At 33.5% G+C, this 22,415-nt stretch overlaps 1 protein-coding gene and 1 pseudogene across 1 annotated transcript; both read left to right on the top strand.

The window, feature by feature from the left end:
• Positions 1 to 7,282: 7,282 nt before the first annotated feature.
• LOC107956187 (LRR receptor-like serine/threonine-protein kinase RGI5) lies at positions 7,283 to 16,270 on the top strand (annotated as a pseudogene).
• A 3,053-nt stretch (positions 16,271 to 19,323) lies between these two features.
• LOC107954735 (RRP15-like protein) lies at positions 19,324 to 21,984 on the top strand. The gene is made up of 8 exons (XM_016890385.2): positions 19,324 to 19,893; positions 20,000 to 20,101; positions 20,190 to 20,271; positions 20,375 to 20,394; positions 20,536 to 20,596; positions 21,137 to 21,207; positions 21,434 to 21,541; positions 21,673 to 21,984. Exons 1-8 carry the CDS (start codon positions 19,510 to 19,512, stop codon positions 21,733 to 21,735), a joined length of 891 nt encoding a protein of 296 aa, XP_016745874.1. The 5' UTR covers positions 19,324 to 19,509; the 3' UTR covers positions 21,736 to 21,984.
• Positions 21,985 to 22,415: the final 431 nt, after the last annotated feature.

The following is a 22,415-nucleotide window of genomic DNA, read 5'->3' as shown; positions in this document are numbered from 1 at the left end:
TAGGTATAATTACTATTTAGCCCCTTTCAATTAAGATCTAATTATAAATCCTTAAGCAAATTATAAGATGGCACAATGGGTTTACAACAGTTTCATGATAAAAATAATAATATTTTATAACAAGATGACACAATGGGTGAAACTGTTGTATTAGTTTTTTTTTGTTAAAATTGCCTCCGAAACAATATCATGATAAAAATAATAATATTTTTATAATAAGACAACATAATGGATGAAACCGTCGAATCAGGCGGCAGTTTCTCCTATAAAAAAATATTTACAAAGTCAAACGTTACACCATTGACATGTTTTAACATTTGCAAAAAGAAAATTTTTTGGGGCGTTACACCCTTAAAGTCGAATGTTCGTCTCTTCTTTCTCCCTTGGTTCGGTTTGCACGAAGAAAAGATGGAAATGTTTTTGTTTTTGCCTACTATTCCCATTATCACTTATGTTCTATTTAATTAAAATTTCCTTTTTTAATTTTCATTACTAATGTTTTATAATATAACATACATACTTCAATAACCGGCCATATATATATTTTGGGTATAATTACTATTTAACCCCTTAAAATTAAGTTCTAGTTATAAATCCTTAATCAAATTACAAGATGACGCAATGGGTTTATAGCACTCTCATAATAATAATAATAATAATATATTATTATTATTATTATTATTAAGTAGTTTAAATACATCTTGAATTGGTCTTAAGTGTTGAGTTGAATCCAATATATTGCAGGGGGTTTTAGTGAACTTTTAACTGATTTTTACAAAAATTTACCAAAGGTATTGATACCAAGGGTATAGGTATTGATACCTAGGCTTTAAAACTTAAAATTTCCAAAACAGAATGTGATTTTGGTATCGTTTTTAACATCAATATTGATATTGAAGGCTAGGTATCGATACCTAGGCCTAAGGTATCAGTACTTTCATCAAAATTTAAATTTTCGGAGTTCCAGAATGCTATTTTGGTATTAATTCTGTGCAGTGGTATAGATACTTTTTTAAAAGGTATCGATACCTCTTGTTTTGGTATCGATACTTTTCCCATGTTTTGAGTAAAAACAACGTTAAAATCATTGTCAAACATAATCTAACATCCAATAATGACCCCACACATTTATATTAATAATTTTTGGGTTAACTAAGTTAATATATGATGGGTAAATGTTTAAATCATATAGTGTGATACGATCCGGCTCGGGTTAATCGAGTCGTTTCACGTAGTTGCCCGATCGTCGACGAGAAGTCTTCGTTTTGATGTCATATGAAAATTGAGTTATGGAGATGTATAAGCGGAAGCAGACAATTTGGGTTCAAAAGATGGCTTGGATTGATTTTTTTATAGGTTCGGTTTAATAAAGAAATAATTTATAAATTGATAGATAAAATGGAATGGAAGTTGAACTCAAGCTTCAAGAATGTTTCAATACTAAAAAGTATTGCCCCGAATCTTATATTGCTTAAGGTTAATTTTGATGAAGGATAGAAGCGGACCTTGACCCGTTACCTATATGGAGGTAAGAACCAAAGGTATAATAATATGGTTGAACACCACACCGGTTTGGTGATAAGTTCAATGGAGTTTGGATTGATGCCACTAGCAAGCTAGATAAGTCAGAACGAGACTCAAACGAAATAAGATAGGAGGTAACCTCACAATCACGTTTAATAATAAAAAATGGCTAACCTTTCTTAACAAATATGAGTAAACTATTCATAGACCTAAAATGCCTATTCATATTCGGCATTTATGTTGTTCACACTAACTTAAATTCTGTTCACATTCGTTTTTAACATGTTCACACAAAGGCATTTAAAATCGGTTCATGCTTGAAGATGGTGCATGAATTGGACGAACCACCATGTTGTTTCACTTGATGCATTCATGCATTTTTAGTCTTGAAGAATAGCCATAATTCTATGAATGTGCAGCCCCTTAATGCTCATTCATCTCCCTTGGCCGAATGAAGCCTTAATGTGGCTGAAATACTTGAATGGTCATCTTGAAAATGCATGAATCAGGCATGAAACGTCCCAATGTATTTTCCTCCATAAATACGATCCATGAATCTTTAAATACATGAACATTCAGCAGCTCCCTCTTGCATGAACAGCCCAAATACATGTGCTCCTTTAAATGCCATCCATTGAACCGAACCGTGCATGAATCAACCTTAATTGCTCCCTTTCACATTCGGCTGAACCTGCAAGGGATTCAAACAATTTAAATTGTTATAGATTCAGCTGATCTTGGACAAAACATGTAAACAAACTAAATAATATGCTAGGATAAATTAAAAACACTTAAATAAATGTCTAGCTAGTAATTAAATTCGGCAGCTCAAAAAGATGTGAAATAATTAATGAACTAAGTTGAGCTAGGAAATTCGGTCATGAGCTGTATGAAAGTGAATAAATTAAAGCCAATACTTAATTTATTTAAATGATAAAAGAAACAAGCTGAAAGTAAGCTAATTTGAGCTTAAACGAGCTGATTTAAGCTCAAATGAACTAATTAGAGCTGAAATAAACTTGGGAAGCTGGAATTGAGCTAAAATCAGCTTGCAAAAGATGACAAGCCTCGCTTGGGAAGCTGACCCAAGGGTGTTCTCGGGCGGGATCGTATCATAGTGTATAACCAAAATTGCTTTGGCACCAAATGTAATAGTCTTATACTGGGTCCATACGATCGAACCGGGTATAGGGGTGTTACATCGATCCTCGCCCTGGATATGGAGCACAGCTTTAAAACTCGTGGCCGACATCTACCCCTTAATAGGCCTACAAAACGCGAATGATTAGTTACTGGGCTCGTTCCGATAAATACATTGAGAAATAAAAAAAATCAAGTAACCAAATTGGTTTAAAGATGAATTCAGGGATGTTTTAGATTCTTTTATTAGATATGAGTAAAAGAAAAATCCAAGAGTTTATAGATGAAGAAAATGAAAGCTGTAAGATGATGATGTCATGACTACCTACTTGAGTATGAAGATATTGCAAGTAAAGCACCACGGTTTTAGCTCAAAATCAATGGAGTTCACTTTTTTTTTTCACTGGTACAAAGTTAATACAATATAGATATAAGTATATTTTCGATCAATTACAATCAGAATTTAACTAATATAATCTATAACAGGTTTTTTCTTTTGAAAGTTTCACTAGTACAAATACAGTATATGTCAAGTACAAATATATTATCAATCAGTTACAATGTAAAGTTCAATCAATACAATGCACAACAAACGAAGAATCAGACAAAATTTGAACTAATCTAGAAAAAAAAATCAAACAAAACCCACACAAGGCATATTTACAAGATGAGATGGAGACTCAAAAACCAAAATTACAAATGATGAAACTTGAAGGTCCGAACCCCAACTTTTTTCAATGGGTTAAATATAAAATTAGTACTCAAACTTGTCAATTTATCCCAGATTGGTACTGTAATACCCAATTTTAGCCCGAGCTCACATATGGAAACATAATCTTCGAGGATATGCAATCTTAGATATGATATATGCAATCTTAGATATGATATGTAATCTTAGAAGATACGATTTTGTAATCTTAGAAGATACAATTTCTTAAATCTTGAATAAATGGATATTCTTTTAAATTTTTATTACACAAGTATTCTGGCTTAATTCATTTTTGAGGAAATTAGAATGTCATACCCTAACGCATTGGGTGTGGCATTTTCTTTCTCTGAAATGATAAGGGTCTTAATACGTAACGTTTAAGAGTTTTTGCTAAGAATTATATTTTTCAAATTTTCGACATTAAGACATTAATTAATTAACTAGGTACCAATTTTTGGGCGTTACGAGGGTGCTAATCCTTCTTCGAACGTAACTGACTCCCGGATCCGTTTTTCTAAAACTCGTAGACCAAAGCCGTTTTTTAGGTGATCCAATCACACCTTAATAAAATATTGGTGGCGACTCCCAATTTTCATTTTTTAAAGTCGACAACCTAAATTTTTTGTTTTTGAAAAAAATAGTTTCGACAGCTTGGCGACTCCGCTGGGGATTTTTTTTAAAAAAATAAGAGAGTCGAGCCACAAAGTTGATTAATTTTTGTCTTATGGTTGAGAAAATATTTTTTAAAAAAAATTCATGATTTCTTTTTTTTGTATTCATTATCTTCTTGCTTAATGTATTTAAGTATTGTTTGCACTACACATTACATGAGTTGAATGATTTTACCCTTTAAGTGGGAGCGAGAAACAAGTCCTTCATGAGGTTTTCACCTCGGTGCAGGATAGTGGATTGCTTCCAGGATACATCCGTACCTATGTCTTCGTGAGATTTTCATCTCCGTGCAGCCATAGGGAAATGTATTCCCCTGAACTAAACTTGGTTCATATGAGCCTATAATGGGTGAGGATTGAGGAATCTCCTAGTTCAGGTACCCTTGCTCTAAAAGCCAAACCTCATATAATGAACCTTAGGAATCCACCTTAAGTAGAACTATACTGAACCCTAGTAGATATCCGATTAGCCGTTTTACTATTTATTGATTATATTTTATGATACTGACTTTTTGTTTTATATTTTGATTACACGACATGACATTTCATTTCATCATAAAAAAAGAGGTGTTGATTCACGCTCAATTGCTAAATAGAGAGCTTGTTATAAGAAAATAGGTTTCTTGATAAAGTGGATGACAATATGGTTGTCCGAATATGGTCCAAGAACATATGATAAGAGAAGGATGATAATTTAATAGAGGACTACACGATTATGGCTTGTTGCCCAAAGATTTAAGAAGACAGATTATTCGAGAGCCGCTGAACTTTCTTAAAGAGAAGCCAATGAGCATCATGAGGATAAGTGAGCAATGAGTTACGGCTTGGATCGAGCAAAAAGGAGATAGAAGAGACGTCCTTTTTGAAAAGTTCGTGAGATTTATCTTAACGTTCGAATGAAGAAGAGGATCGAATGTCTTCGCCTATGAGGGCAAGGCCGTATAAATATTCATTTTATGTAAAGAGATTTGTTTTCTAGTAAAGTTCTCTAAATGGAATTGAATCAGAATCAACGTCTCTTTATGCATTCATTTCATGCATTCGCATTACATGATATCATAGCATTAAAGTCCACTAAAAGACTCTAATTGATATAAATCATTCCTCAGTTAATTTGGAAACCAACCAACCCACCATACACCGCTACGGTACTCGATCAAAAACTAGGGATATGGATCAAAGGATGGAAAGGCTAGAACAGTTCCAAAAGGAAATGCAGGAGCAGCTTCAACAGCAAATGAATGAGCAGCAAAAAATGATAGACAAAATGATGGAATCTCAAGGGAGTATGATGGCTCAGTTAACTCAATGGTTGAACAAGGGAACTGATAAAGGAAAAGGCTCTGTGCTCAATGTTGAAGAGGGAGACAATGAGAAACCTGTCTATCCTCCAAACTTTACCCGCCAGTAAGTTGAGATATACCCGCGTAGGTCCTCTGTTACCATTAATCCTCAGCAATTTCAAGACGACGCTGCAACACTAATGAATCTTCAGGCAAGATCAGGCTCTAACCCCAGAGCCAACCTTGTTAATCCTGCTATCCCTGACTTCGATGAAACGGCTAGAAAGGAGAAAATTAATGGTGAATTGCCAAAACAGCTCGAAGAAAAGTATAAATGGCTGGAAGAAAAAATTAGAGCGATGGAAAATACTGAAAGCTATTATGGGGTTGATGCTAAAGAATTGAGCTTGGTTCCTGATTTAGTGCTCCTTTACAAGTTCAAAATGCCTGAGTTTGAGAAGTACAATAGAACTAGTAGCCTTGAAGCTCATATAACTATGTTTTGTAGGCGGATGACTGGGTATGTTAATAATGACCAGCTGCTAATACATTGTTTCCAATATAGCCTCATAGGGGCAGCATCTAAATGGTACAATCAATTGAGCCGTACCATGATTGGTTCATGGAGGGATTTAGCGTAGGCATTCATAAAACAATACAGTCATGTGTCAGATATGGTTTCTGATAGAATCACCTTGCAGAATTTGGAAAAGAAATCAAATGAAAGCTTTAGGTAGTACTCACAGAGATGGAGGGAGGTCGCCGTCCAAGTTCAGCCACCGCTCCTGGAAAGGGAAATGACAATGCTATTCATAAATACATTGAAAGCTCCATTCATCACACATATGTTAGGGAGTGCCACAAAAAGCTTTTCTGACATAATCATGAATGGTGAAATGATTGAAAGCGCCATAAGGAGTGGAAAGATTGATGCTGGAGGAAAAAATAGAAGGCAAGCCTCGAAAGAAAAAGAAAATGAGGTGAACAGCGTGAACACGTATAGTAAATCGATTACTAAACAGCAGGGTTCATCAAGAAAAGAATCATATGTGAAGCAAGGTACTGAAAAACTCCAGTTCATGCCAATTCCAATGTCATACAAGGAGCTGTATCAAAGCTTATTCCATGCACATGTTGTTTCACCTTTACATGTGAAGCCTCCACAACCTCCGTATCCCAAATGGTACGACACAAGTGCACAATGCGATTATCATGCGAGAATTACGGGACACTCTATAGAGAATTGCATTACCTTCAAAAAGCTAGTTGAAAAATTCATCAACATAGGTATTGTCAAGATGGATGGCTCATCTAGTACCCAGACATGATTGAATGCAATATATGAAGGGGTGTCAAGAAGTGTTCACGATGAAGCAACTGAAGAAGGGACCTTGTCAGATTTTCGCCCTTATAGACTTGAGAGTGTTCTAAATAATTAGACTGCAGAAGAAACCCTTGTAGTATTTAGAGATTACTCAGAGTAATGTTCAAAACACACTTGTTGCCTTCAGCCTAGAGGCAATAAGAATTCCTTTATGAAATAGGCTCATGTCTGAACGTCGTTATTCTAATAAAATACATCTTTGCATTCATTTTTTTAAGCCAATATTCTTTCATTCTTTTCGAATAATTATACTTTCATTCTTTCGAATCTTCTTCCATATTATTCTTTTATTTCATTCATAATTGTACAAATGATTATTCATACATTCTTTTGTATATTCTTTGTTACCTACTATGGGTCCCCAGATATCAATGACATGAGTGATGCTGTTACGGACTCAAAAGTTCCTTTTGAGTGGGATCTGTGTTTAGAGGGATCTCATGACTTTAAAGATAACATAGATTGTAGCCTATTTTCAGACTTTTTGAGGATGGTAGAACAGGAATGAAATCTTACCTCATGAGGAGACAATAGAGATTGTGACCTTAAGGGAACGTGCATAACCGAAGAAATGAAGCAGAACCTTGTTGAGTTACTTCAAAGAGTTCAAAGATGTCTTCGTATGGTCATATCAGGATATGCTTGGGTAAGCACTGACATTGTAATCTGAACAACAATACGATATCAAAAATTTACAGTATGTTCAAGATTAACATCATGAACGATGCATTTAGGATTCTTTGCCAGGACAATGCCTTCTTTTTTGGCTCATCATGGTTTAGCCCGTCGAAGTCAAGTTGCCATTTGTCCATTGTTGGATTTCATCTTAATTAAAGGGGAAGATCCAAAGTTTGCGTCATAGTTAAATTTCACCCCAAAAGGCTTTATGAAAGAAATTTGGTTCTGATCGAAAGGGATAACGAGGACTTGCCTAATCCTATGAGTTCAAATTCAAAAAAAAAGGGTCAAAATCAAAATATAAAAAAAAAAGAAAAAAGAACAAAAAGTGATAAAAAGAAAAAGAAAAGGAAAATGGAGAGGCCAAAGTGAAAACCCGCAAAGGGCACCTTGAGACCAAAGGGGATTTGAGTTGAAAACCCGAAAAGGGCGACTCAAATATTGATCGGAATGGGGCACGAGGTGATTAGAGCAACTCAAATTTTAACCAGATTGGGGCATGTGGCGACCTTGCTATACCTGAATTATCAGGAAATAGTAGATAACATCTTGAGGCATCGACAGAGTACTGTAGATCTCTTAAACACATGTCAAACTTAGAAGGGTCTTCAAAAAGTTTGTACAGAGAAGTTCAAGTTGCGATATCTGGGGCACCTCGTCTCCATACTATTTATTTTGAATTTGTTGTTCTTGGAATACTTCATTATTTTCAAAGATACGCATTCCCAATCAATTTCTTTATCATTTTTTACTATTTTTGATAATTTATTCCTTTCGAGCTATGCTCAGAACTAACTTTATTCTTATCCATTGTTATGACCTTTTTTGCAAGCATGTTGCATTGGAATAATGATTAATGGACTAATAAAACTTTCACAAGGGAAGTTTTTCGTATTACTCTATAAGTTTCTAAATAATACATGAGCCTGAAACATGACTATTATTTAGAACGCACCAGGTTTAAAGGTTGGAAATCTGAAAAGGAAGAGTCTAAACTAGGACTTTCTCTTTGGATTTTGTTGTCAAAAACATTGGTTGAACCAAATGATAAGATGTCAGGTTGGTGAAAAAGCTAAAATAAACAAGCGAGCAATGATCACTAGGCAATAAGAAGAGGTTTTCTCGGAGAAGAAAGCCTTCATTTACACATGAGCCTTTGGTGCAACACCTTAGGCATGGTGTAAAGGACCAAAGAATTTCACATTCTGTATCCTTGAATTGTGATAGGAGTGGATGGAGAAAAGCCATATATTTCTACCCTCGGGTTGTAGTGAGAGAATGATGGTACAAATTTTTACGTCCTAGTGGATTGAACTTTGAAGTTTACAGTAGGGGCAATCTGACTAAATGGAAACACCAGCTGAGCGAAGGCGTTATGACGCGTCAGTGATAAAACCTTAATAAATGTCGAAAAATGATAACTTAAGCGATAAAGAAAGATCGCTGTAAAAAAAATGGCATTCTGCATTCATGCAAACATCATTCATACATACCTAGTTAGGAGCATTTGACTCATTCTGATCATGACATCCTAATCACTAGGCATGATTAGGTTCATAAAATGAATTATACAGGTCATGTTCCCCAGAGAACAAACCGGTGAAACACTAAGCCTTGTCTCCCTGAGCAACAGCAGAGTAGGTTAAGAATCGTAGATCTTATCTCCCTAAGCAGTAGTGGAGTAGATCGAGGACGGCAAATCTTATCTTTCCAAGATACTGGGAAGCAGATTTAAGCCACCAAGCCTTGTCTCCCTGAGCAGCAGCGGAGTAGGTTGAAGATTGTAGATCTTATCTCCCTAAGCAGTAGTGGAGAAGATTGAAGACGACAAATCTTATCTTTCCAAGATAGTGGGAAGCAGATTTAAGCCACCAAGCCTTGTCTCCCTAAGCAGCAGCGAAGTAGGTTGAAGATTGTAGATCTTATCTCCCTAAGCAGTAGTGGATCAGATCGAAGACGGCAAATCATATCTTTCCAAGATAGTGGGAAGTAGATTTAAGCCACCAAACCTTGTCTCCCTGAAGTTGCAGTGGAGCGGATTAAAACCTTGGATCTTATCTCTCTGAAGATATGGAGAGCAGATCGCATCTAGTATTATCTCCTTGAAGTTGCAGTGGAGCAGACTAAGTAAGCAAGTCTTATCCTCCTGAAGTTGCAGTGAGGCAGACTGAAGATGGCAAATCTTATCTCCCTAAGGTTGCAATGGAGCAGATTAAAGCCGACAATCCTATCTTCCTGAATTTGTAGTAAAGTGGATTAAAACCTTGGATCTTATCTCTCTTAAGTTACAGAGAGCAGATTGCATCAAGTCTTATCCTCCTGAAGTTGCAGTGAGGCAGACTGAAGATGGCAAATCTTATCTCCCTAAGTCACAGTGGAGCAGATTAAAGCTGGTAATCCTATCTCGCTGAAGTTGCAGTGAACGGATTAAAACCTTGGATCTTATCTCTCTGAAGTTGCAGAGAGCAGATTGCATCTAGTCTTATCTCCCTGAAGTTGCAGTGGAGCAGACTAAGTAAGCAAGTCTTATCCTCCTGAAGTTGCAGTGAGCCAGACTGAAGATGGTAAATCTTATCTCCCTGAGGTTGTAGTGGAGCAGATTAAAGCCGACAATCCTATCTCCCTGAAGTTGCAGTGGAGCGGATTAAAATCACAGATCTTATCTCTTTGAAGTTGTAGAGAGCAGATCACATCTAGTCTTATCTCCCTGAAGTTGCAATGGAGCAGACTAAGCAAGCAAGTCTTATCCTCCTGAAGTTGCAGTGAGGCAGACTGAAGATAGCAAATCTTATCTCCCTGAAGTTGCAGTGGAGCAGGTTAAAGCCGATAATCCTATCTTCCTGAAGTTGCAGTGGAGTGGATTAAAACCCTGGATCTTATCTCTCCGGAGTTGCAGAGAGCAGATCGCATCAAGTCTTATCCTCCTGAAGTTGCAGTGAGGTAGACTGAAGATGGCAAATCTTATCTCCCTGAAGTTGCAGTGGAGCAGGTTAAAGCCGATAATCCTATCTTCCTGAAGTTACAGTGGAGTGGATTAAAACCTTAGATCTTATCTCTCTAAAGTTGCAGAGAGCAGATCGCATCTAGTCTTATCTCCCTGAAGTTGCAGTGGAGTAGACTAAGTAATCAAGTCTTATCCTCCTAAAGTTGCAGTGAGGAAGACTAAAGATGGCGAATCTTATCTCCCTGAAGTTGCAGTGGGGCATATTAAATAAACAAATCCTGTCTCCCTGAAGTTGCAGTGGAGCGGATTAAAACCACAGATCTTATCTCTCTGAAGTTGCAGTAGAGTAGATCACATCGAGTCTTATCTTCCTGAAGTTGCAGTGGAGCAGACTCAAGAAAGCAAGTCTTATCCCCCTCAAATTGCAGTGGGGCATACTAAATAAACAAATCATGTCTCCCTAAGTTGTAGTGGAGTAGATTAGAGTGGTGGATTTTATCTCTCTGAAATTACAGTTAAGCAGATTAAAAGTTACGAGTCACCAATCCTATCTCTCCGATGTTGCGGTGGAGAGGATCGAGAAACCAATTCCTATACCTCTAAAGATGCAGTAAGATGGATATGGCTGCTTGAAGAAGAAGAGCACCAAGATCCAGCGTGACCGGGCAAAAATTGGCCATTTCTAAAGTCTTTGCTCCGTTCCTGTTACACAACAACGAGCAAAAAGGGGCAGCTGTAATACCCAATTTTAGCCCAGGCTCACATATGGAAACATAATCTTCGAGGATATGCAATCTTAGATATGATATGCAATCTTAGATATGATATGTAATCTTAGAAGATATGATTTTGTAATCTTAGATATTTAATTTGTAGATACCCTTTAATCTTAGTCGTTGATGTAATTGATCTGTACCGTTGGATTTTGGGAGGCTCAACTATAAATAGAGGCCTCTCCCTTCATTGTAGAGGAGGAAAAGAGGGAATCAATAAAAAAGGGGAGAACGATTGGCAGTTTTTTATAGGTGGCTTACTGTTTTTTTTCTTTTTCGATTATTTTTTACTTATTTACGATTTTAAAAAAGGGAGAAGGTGATACCGCTGCGAATTTTATTTATTTATTTTATTTAGCCCTAATAAAGTGACGCGTTTCAAAGGATGGAGATATTTTCCCATTCGAGCCCTATGAGTTATTCGCACCTTTTTAATGTTTTACAATTAGTTTTTTTATCTTTTTAGAATTAGCCCTTTAATTTGCTTTCAATTTCAATTTAGCCCCGCTGGAACGACGCCGTTTTAGAGGAGAGGAGAAAATTTCCCTTCCAGCCCCTCTATGTAATTCACGTGTTCAATTTAATCCTTTGGGTTTTATTTATTTGCAGATTTTCCCCCAGATTTTTCATATTCAGTTCAATTTAGTTTTTTTTCTTTTTTTAAATTAATTAACTTCCATAATGTAATTATTTCTTTTATTTTTTAATTAGTTTTTATTTATATATATTTGTTGTTTTTATTTATTTATTTATTTAAAACAAATATTTTTATATGTACGTATATTTATTTTTAATATTGTAATTATTATTTAATATTTTTATATATATACTCTTTATGTATCCATTTATCTTCCTATATATATGTATATTTTTTATAATGTAATTATTATTATCATTATTTTTTATATGTATATATGTATATATATTTTTAACAAATGTTTTGTTTATATCCTTATGGATATTTATTCTTTTTTTAAAAAAGGGGCTCAAATATATATATTTTTAAATACCTATTTTATAATCTATATATGTTTATCTATTTTTCTTTATATTCATAAATATTATGTATTGCATATATATATACGTTCCATAACCCAAAAATTTATTTGTAAATCATATGTATATTTTAATCTTCATAATTTCTATGTTCATATTATATATATTCTTTTCTTCATTTATTTGGTTGGCTTTCCTCCTTTCGTTATATAATTGAGTTTACATTTAATATTTTGCATGTCATGGATTATTGTTATCGATTTTGTTTATTCATTTATTCATATTATTTCTATGCCATCGTAATATTTATTATTGCATTGTATATTTAATGTAGCATCACATCATTTTTCACTCGATTTCTAAATTTTCAAAATTGAGATAATGCTTGTATATAGGATTTTCAAGGAAATTGAGCCCTAACGTATTGGGTTCCGATTTTCTTCGTTAAATCTAACAATCGAGCATTTCTCTTTAATCAAAAAAATAAGAACTCATTATTGGGAATTCAACACGTTGTGTCCTAACGTATTGGATGTGACGCATTGATTTCTCGAAATGAAGATTTTTTCTAAAAAATAATAAAGGAAATATTCCGAGTTTGGGATTTTGGAGGAATTGTGCCCTAACGTATTGGGCCGCGATTTGTTAAATCTTGAATAAATGGATATTCTTTTAAATTTTTATTACACAAGTATTCTGGCCTAATTCATTTTTGAGGAAATTAGAATGTCGTGCCCTAACGCATTGGGTGTGGCATTTTCTTTCTCTGAAATGATAAGAGTCTTAATACGTAACGTTTGAGAGTTTTTGCTAAGGATTATATTTTTCAAATTTTCGACATTAAGGCATTAATTAATTAACTAGGTACCAATTTTTGGGCGTTACGAGGGTGCTAATCCTTCCTCGAACGTAACTGACTCCCGGATCCATTTTTCTAAAACTCGTAGACCAAATCCATTTTTTTAGGTGATCCAATCACACCTTAATAAAAGATTGGTGGCGACTCCCAATTTTCATTTTTTAAAGTCGACAACCTAAATTTTTTGTTTTTCAAAAAAATGGTTTCGACAGGTACTTATAGTTTTTTTGTCCCAGATTGGTATTCAAACTTTTTCTTCTATCAACTAAATCGATACCTGAGTCTAATGCCGTTAAGTCTAGGACATGTGGCAGAATAAGATTGTGACACGTGGTATAAATAACGTCATGCTGATGTTATAATCTTAAAAAAAAAATTCTTTTGACTTTTTCTCCTCCCCCAATTTTTTCTGTCGTTTCTTCTTCTTCTTCTTCTTTGGCAATGACAGAATTGCTCCACACTAGACGAGGATCTTTTTCTTTGAAATGTTGTAATAAAGTCGTATTCTCATGGACATGAGGCACGCCAAGCTTTTATTATTCTTTATTTGATGCTTGAGAATAAGGTTCTTTTTGATAAATTCTCGTTGCCTTTGGTGCTTAAAGCCTGCTCTCGATTGGGCATACATTTCGTTATAGGGATAGGGTCTTTCCGGTCAAGTCTCGCCTACTATTGTGGGGCTAAAATGTCTCTCTAGTTTGTACCTGCATTACAATTCTCTGTCTGGGGAGATACCTAAAGAACTCTCCAATCTTCAAGAGTTAATTGATCTTTATCTTAATGATAATAATTGTCTAGTACCATTCCTCCTCATACTGGTAACATGGCTACTTTACAAGGTTAATTCATCATTTGGCTTCTGAATTTTCGTTTATTTTTAGTTTTCATAGTAGTAACAGTAAATCTTTTACCTTGTAGTTGTGGATTTATGTTGCAATCAGTTGACAGGGAATATACCTACAGAGATAGGGGATTTGAAGGGATTAAGTGTTATTTCTTTGTAGTGAAATAGGCTAGATGGTAAAATTCTAGCTAGCTTAGAGAACTTGGTAATGTTAAGAAGACTTTATTTGAGCTACAATAGTCTCTTTTGTGAAATTCCTATAATATTAGCTAATATTCTACAATTGGAAACTCTGGATGTTCAAAAGAATACGCTATATGGAAATGTCCCTTCAGGTAACATTGATTAAATATTGTTCATATATAATAATTCATGCTCTTCATGTAAACTTATATTGATTTGTAATCTATAATGAATGAAAACCAAGGTTTTAAGAGATTAAATGGAGGGTTCCTTGGTGAGAATAATAGAGGTTTATGTGGAACAGGCTTTCCAACATTGAGAGTCTGTACACATTTTGACAATATGAACATGATAAGCTATAAAAGTAACATATCTTAATCTCATTCTTAATGCATTTTTGGATGATTAATTATGAAAATTAGTGAATTTGATGCTCCTAATCCTTTAAATTCATGTTTCTATACTTAGGAGAGTATTTGGGAGTGAAAGGAGAAAAAAAGAGCTAAAATCAGACAAATAGAGTTATTTTCAGGATCCACACGGCCTGGGCATTTTCACATGGGCTGGACACACGCCCATGTGCCAACCTGTGTTAATTTCGCATCATGTTTCCCAAATACGCGGAAAAACCCAATTTTTAGGTTTTCTGAGCATTCTAAAGTCTATAAATACCTATTAGAAGAAGACATAAGTGGGTAATCAAAGAAGATCGAAGAAAACACTCGAAGAACACCATCAGAATCAACTCGGAAGCAGATCGCCTTCAAGATTAAAGACCTTCTTTTAATTTATTTTGAAGTTTAATTGAGTTTCTTTATGCCTTTTGGTTATTTTAACTTTGAGATGTTTCTATTCGGGATCATAAACTAAATTCCCTAGATTCCTAGGGGGGATGAAACCTATGATGAATTCTTTTATCCAATTTCTGTTTTTACGCGATAAATACTTGATTCTTGTTCTCAATTATGTATGCTTATTTCTTGTTTTAATATTTCCAGGATATTAATTCATGGAGCAAAAGTCCCTGTTTAAGAGTAGATCTAGCATAATTGAGTGGAGTTGCATGCAATCCTAGAAATAGGACGACATAAATCTACCGAATTAGAGTCAAATCTAATAGGGGAATCTATAGATCAAGTTAATACGACGATAGGGGTTTTAATTAGAAAGAGATTTCAATACCTAGAGTCAGATGTTCTTACTCTTGAAAGAGATATTAACATAATTTAGGGATTTCTACGAATCAAGACACAAGTGAATAAATCATTTAATTCAGATTCATAATAAAAGGTAAAGTCTAGGTGGATTCTTTCCTGGGTATTATCTATCTCATTGGTTAATATTCGATTATTTCCTCGATTCATTCTCTGTTGCATTCTTAGATAAATTAGTTTAGTAATTTTAGATTAAAACACATTCACCCTAATTTTTTGGCTAGATAATAAGAAGACGGTAATTACTAGTACTTTTAGTCCCCATGGATATGATATTCCCTACTCACCATAGCTATACTATTGTTTGATAGGTGCACTTGTCTTTGTCGTATTTATAGTTAGTTTAGTGACAAACAGAACATCAACCAGCTTGAACCTTTCCGATTTGATCTAAATTACACGGTTCAAGGGGTTAACTCGCATATAGTACATAACAAAGACATTGCAACCACACTCATTGCTTGAATTCACTGAGATTCCTAAAATTACCTATTATTACAGGGGTTATTACAGTCAGTTTCATTTTTATGTTGTTGTATTTCTTGCAATTTTCCACTATAGTAGGAAGAAACAAAAGATTGGAAACACATGTGAATCTTTTGATGGGCGTCTTAGCATTGACCACCAAGAAAGAAACTTCAAAGGAATGGAAATGTTTCTCTGCTTGTAACACTTGAATATTCATATGGATGGGATCCATTAGGTGATGGACGGGACAACATTGGATTTTCCAAGGAACATTTAGATAAGTTCATATTCAATCTAGAAGAAGTCAAGTCCGCAACTCGGTGATTTTTCGAGTTAAACTTACTAGGAAAGCCCAATTTCTCATCAATGTACAAAGGAGTACTAAGAGATGGTTCTGTTGTAGCCATTAGAAGCATAAATGTGACCAACTGCAAATTAAAAGAAGCAGAGTTTGTTAAAGGCTTGTACTTATTAACCTCATTGATACATGAAAACCTCGTTAGGCTTCGAGGGTTTTGTTGTTCAAAGGGCAAAGGTGAATGTTTTCTCATTTATGACTTTGCTTCTAAGGGAAACTTGTCTAAGTATCTTGGCATCTAATAGAACAAAATTTGGGCATCTTCTATGTTCCCAGACTTTACAAACCTACTAATTATTGAATTCCAAGAAATCAAATCTCTATTAAGCATTTTCTCAAAGAGTCCCAAAGCCAAACTCATCCCATCTTTCAATTGCGTGTAACCACTAAGAATTCCAAGTTATCAAATTCTTATCCTCTAGTGGCATAACGTCAAACAACTCCCTTGTTAAATCAATCATCTCCCTTTTAATATACCCATCAATCATTGAATTATATGAAACAGAATCCCTCATAGACATTCTATCAAATAATTGATGTGCATATCCAATAAACCAACAACATAAATAATAAGAAATCAAACAATTTTGCAAAAAAAAAAAATCAAACCCAAAATTCAACTTTCTCGGCAAACCATGAACCCAATCGAGAGCAGGCTCTAAGCACCAAAGATAGTGAGAATTTATCAAAAGGAATCCCATTCTCAAGCATCAAACAAAGAATGATAAAAGCTTTTCGCACCTCACGTCCATGGGAATACAACTTTATTACAACATTCCAAAGAAAAAGGTCCTCGTCTAGTGTGGAGTAATTCTGTCACTGCCAAACAAGAAGAAGAAACTTGGGTTGAGTGAAGAAGAAAAAGAAGAAGAAGAAAAAATTTGGGTACCAATTTGGGACAAAAAAATCATAAATACTAATCTGAGAGAAGTGGACAAGTTTGCGTACTAATTTTATATTTAACCCTTTTCCAATAGTACCAAAGCCTCATTCTCAAGAGTTTATTAAATTTCATTTCAATGGTTAAAAAAAATTAGATTATATTTATTGATCTGACAAGATTCAAAAATATATTTATTTGGTATTTAGTCATATCTATGTTTGTATTATTATTAAATTATTGATTAAGTGCATGAATTAATTGAATATAGTTTTTTTAAAATAACAAATATTATTTATTTGTCGCATTTTTTCCTCCAATTTAAAAGTGGAGAAAGATTATGGGTAAAAGAATAAATTCAGAAAGTGGGAGTTGAATCTAAAATAAGGCCTCCAAAATATTAATTTTATCATTTGAACCAAAGTCTAATTAAATTTTTATATTTATTTTTCATACAACAATGATTTGAACTTAGGTTATTCTTTAGATAGATGAATAGTCAACTAGTAGGTCACAACTTGAAATTTATTTTTATATATTTCTTTATTTGTATAATGAGCGTATCATAATTTTAGTTTTTAATTAGACTTATATAATTTTTTTACTGAGTTTGAATTAAATTCACTAAATATAACTTTAAAATCATTTTTAAATTATTAGTATATATAATAAAAGTATTTCAGCCTTTTAATTAGTCACATAATATTTTTAAAAAATTATTTTAAATTTTTTTTATTTGTTAAAAATTATTATTCATTAAATTATATATTTCATATGTGTCATAATTCAATATATTTTAAATTCGATTATTTTATAAGTCAATACAACTAAAAATCATATGAACACGAATTAACATAAAATTGAATTAACAATCTAAGCCTCCAGAGACTATTTTCATTTTCATTTTTGTTTTCTAAAAATGTTTTTATAAAAGCAAAATTATGAAAGTAAGGGATTTGGCTAATACATAATTTGATATCTGGATTTATTTTTGATTCAATCTCGTACTTGTATTTGACAAAAATTATATATTTTGATACTAAAAAATGACTCTGTTAACTTTTTAGTGTTTAATCTAGGTTTTAGAGTCGAGTTAATGAAAATTCATAATTAGCTAATACTATTAATAATTAACTTTTATCAAATCAATTCTAAAACCTGAATTAAATCACATTCGTCAGATTATTTTTGATAAATTAAACGTAAAACTGAAAAAATCCACAATCAATGCTAAATTTATTCTATTAACAAAATCACGAAGAATTCAAACCTAATAATATTAACAATTAACTTTCAACCTTAAAAGTCGAATCAAAGAATAAAAAACTAGCACCACCACCTTTGAGTGCCAAAATATATAACTTTGTCAAATACAAGTACAAAATTGGACCAAAAAATAACATAAATACTACATTAAAAAAAGTTTCAAATTCAAATACCAAATGATATATTAAGCTTAAGGGTTTTTAACTTTAAAAGAACGGATCAAACCTATATAAATACAAAAATATTCTTTTTAACAACTTTTCAAATATTAAATTTGGTATCCTGATTCGAATTAATATAAATGTAAAAAAATGTTTTATTTCTCATGTTTTCATTATTAAAAACAAATTTTTTATTTATCGAATGTAATTTTAAATTTTAAAAAAATAAAAATAAATACCTCAACAATTTCGCTAGAATTTAAATGATTAACACTTTCATAACTATCCCCATATAGAAAACCTTAGTCTCGAGTCAAAAATGAAAGACATGATAATTTATTTGGTTCTCTATCTTTACAAAAAAACAATTATCTTTAACTCTTATTTTATTTTTCACCCTTTTTAGTTTTTGAATTTGTATTGTTTATCAAATCACCTCAAAATGGATGGAAGAGTTAATATTCATTAACTTTATTGTCATGGCATCCATGTAGCAGTCCATGTATATGCTATGTTAGCAATTAATTAAATTTTTTACTATAAAAAAAATAAGTTTTATATTATTTAATAATTTTTAATTTTTTTCAAATAAAAATAAATGATTAGTTGTTGATGTGGCATCCGTGTATATCACGTTAGTAAAGTTAACAAATGTTAATTTTTCTATTCATTTTAAAGAGATTTGACAAACAATGCAAGTTTAAAAACTAAAAGAGACGAAAAATTAAATGAATGCTAAAATGACTTTTTTTATAAAGTTGAATGGCGAAATAAGTCATTATGCCTAAACGAAATTAGCAAGATACCATGTCTTATTTGAAATATATTATAAAAATAAAATAATTTTGAAAATAAAAAGAATATATAGTAATTCTTTAATTCTAAAATTAAAAAGCTTACAAAAAAAATGAGGTTAAGGAAAAGCCCATAAAATAGCTGCAAATGAAAAAGGCCCATAAAATGGTGAATAAACCCAAAGCAAAGAAAAGCAGAAACCATGAAAAATGGTTAATAGACCCCTAAACCAAAGGAGAGAAAAGAACCCATACAAGAGCACATTGAAAAAAACCTCGTCTTCTCCGCTTTTGTTCTCTGTCTAACTAGGGTTTAGTAAGGGTTTTGATTGCAAATCTCTCTTCCTTTTGTTTGGGTATTTTGTGTGGAAAGGAAGAAGATGGTGATGGAGGAAGGCAGCACTGCAGTTGGGAAAAGGAAAAGAAATATGGGTAAAAAGAAAGGTAAGAAGCCTAAGAATAAGAAGCTTAAGATGTTAGAGGGCAAAGGGAAAAAGCTTAGATTAAGTAAGAAAATGAGGAATCTGTTTGAAAAACGTGCCCGTCAATATAATTCCGACGATGACGAGGAGGAGCGTGAGGAGGGGGAGGAAGCCCTCGGTGATACCCGGATCGGCCGCGGCGGTGATAATTCTTCTGAAGAAAATGATGGTTCAGAAGAAGTTGAAATTCAACCTGGGGTTATGAAGTTTACTGACGGTGTTAGAGCTTTCAGGTTGGCATTTAAGAACATTATAAAGAGGAATGTTGCTGATGATTCATTGGTAAAGCTAGTTTATCTACTTGGGTGTTTCTCATTTTACTATAAATAAATAAAAAAATTGTTTTCCTCCCCCCAAAGACTGATTTTTTTCTGAAATTTTCTCATAGGGTCCAGTATTATCAGGGCATAAGCAGCTTGTGGCAAAGAAGTTAGCTGAGGAGGAAGCTGAAAGGAAAGTTAAGGGAGAGGCTAAAAAAGAAAAACATTTGGTATTTTTCCTATAATAATTATACTTAAGGTTTTTACCATGACTTTTGCTGTTTATGCCATTTTATTCATGTGTTATTAATGTTACAGGTTGCAGAGAAGGGGCATTTCAAGCCTGCTAATTACTTGGATTCACATGAAAAGTTTCTCATTGGTATTGCTACAAAAGGAGGTAATATATATTTTTCTTCAAATGTATATATGATGTTTAGTTCATTGCAATTTCTTTCTCATACTAATTAAGTTTTGTTGTTTATGTTTTGTTGGGATTTCAGTGGTGAAGTTATTCAATGCTGTAAGTTGTTTTAGGGAAGCCTTACCCAATTTCTTTTTTACCATAAACATATTAGGATTTGATTTTGTCTTGATAGATATTAGGTTGATTTTTATTACGACCAAGTTGGGTGTGAACTTTGTTCTTTCATATATCATGTAGGTGAACAAAGCACAAAAGGCTCAGAAAGGACTGGACCCTTCAAGGTCTAAAGATGCAAAAGGTATGCTGATAATCTCTATGGCTATATAAGTTTAATACATCACTGGAAATTTGCAAGGTTATAACAATATGATCATCTCATTCGTATGTACGCAGTGATTTTCCTCACTAGGGCTGCAAGCCCGTTGTACATATGTATATGTATCTATGTATGCACAGTATTTCCACTTTTTTTCTCATCAAATGGTGAATACTCTGTGCTTTCAGCTTTGAAGCCAATAGCATAATCATTAGTTCTAGAGTGAAGAGTAAACACACATCTTTCTCTTATATTTGCCTTTCCAGTGCTATGCATGGCATAAAGTTACAAAGATGAATGGACCTTGTCATGATTGATTCAAATTTTCAAATATGTTATGCTTTTGAAACCCAATACTCATGAGACTGAAATTTTATCTAGGTCGTTTTCATTATTGTCATCTCTATTACTTATAGAGATTCCTCGTGAATGAATTTTTGACCAAACATTTTCTCTACATATTTAATGTAAATCCTCCTCCCGTTGCCGCCATCTGATTTTGTATTTTGTGCACCCTGCTAGTGATAAGGAGGCGAAGGAAGGAAGCCTTCTTTTCAGAACTAGGCAAGACATCACGCGACTCTTCCAGTAAGGTTGGTTACCTCTTAACTATTTTACAGGTTTTATTGCATTCTCCTATACCATTCCATTTATCCTCCTCTCTTTTTGGCAAGCACTTTTGGAGATTGTTGGTGATCTACTAAAACTTAGTGTATGTTTATTATCTTGTCTAAGGTAACTGCATAAAAAAATATGTTTATTATCTTGTCTGAGCTAACTTTTGCTCAAAATGTTTATTACGAGTTTTATGACATGCAGGGTAATACATCTTCTGATCCTAGGAACGAGGAAGAACCTGCTTGGGCACCATTGCGTGATAATTACATGCTAACAAATCCTAAGTTGAAGAACTGGGATAAAACAGCTGTAAGAATATTCAATTCTCTTGAATGTTGACTAGTCATGTCCCCCTCGTTCTTTCACAGAAACAGACATTAGATGCACATGTGTATTTAACCATAAGCAGAGAGACTGACAAAGTTGTGTGTGATTCACAGGAAGCAGGCATAGCTGATGATGCTGGAAGGATGTCTGAAGATAGTGGGTCAGATGATGATTAATTTCATCCGAATTTAAGAAGCTTAAAGGTTATCTCTTATAGTTCGGTCATAGATATAATGGTCTATTTATCATCTAACATTATAAATGAGTTAAAATCAGAGGCAAATGGTTCTATTTTGGCTGATGATGTGTTTGGATACTCCATTCTCCATTCCTATGATTTTGTCTGCAAGTCAGGCCTGTCCGCTGTATGAGATTTAAGACTACCTTTGAACTTCAAATTTCAAACCATCTCCCCTTTTCGCTTTGATGTGTATATCTGTAGATAGCACTCAGCTGAAAGCTCATCAAATATTCGAAATCCCAGCAGGCGTTGCCATATTTCAATGCTATATATATATTAACTTAACACGGAAGTACATAGAAAAATTCATAATTAATGCTACATGGCATTGGTAGAATCTGATGAAATCCTTGGTAGAATCGAAGGAGGCAAGAGCTATAACATCTCTGCCGAGGGTGAGCAAAATTTAATTTGAATTAATTAAATTGAATTATTTGAGTCCATTTGAATATGTAATTTAATTTTCTAAGTTTTGAGTTTGGTTGAATTTTACAATTTGAATTATTTGAATAATCTGAATAACTCAAATAATAGATTGATATAAATATTTTTTGGTCTCTCTACTAATTTTGAAAATGAGCAAATTAGCTTTTCAATAAAGTGTTTCTCAAAAAT

The sequence above is a fragment of the Gossypium hirsutum genome, chromosome D07 (assembly GCF_007990345.1).
Source record: "Gossypium hirsutum isolate 1008001.06 chromosome D07, Gossypium_hirsutum_v2.1, whole genome shotgun sequence".
Classification (NCBI taxonomy): Eukaryota; Viridiplantae; Streptophyta; class Magnoliopsida; order Malvales; family Malvaceae; genus Gossypium; species Gossypium hirsutum.
This window is presented reverse-complemented; position numbering and strand designations above follow the sequence as displayed.

Coding starts and splice junctions, on each gene's coding strand:
- LOC107954735 (XM_016890385.2), top strand. CDS start 19,510: ATGGTGATGGAGGAAGGCAGCACTGCAGTTGGGAAAAGGAAAAGAAAT. Junction 20,272..20,374: donor TGGTATTGCTACAAAAGGAG/GTAATATATATT, acceptor TTGGGATTTCAG/TGGTGAAGTTATTCAATGCT. Junction 20,395..20,535: donor TGGTGAAGTTATTCAATGCT/GTAAGTTGTTTT, acceptor TATATCATGTAG/GTGAACAAAGCACAAAAGGC.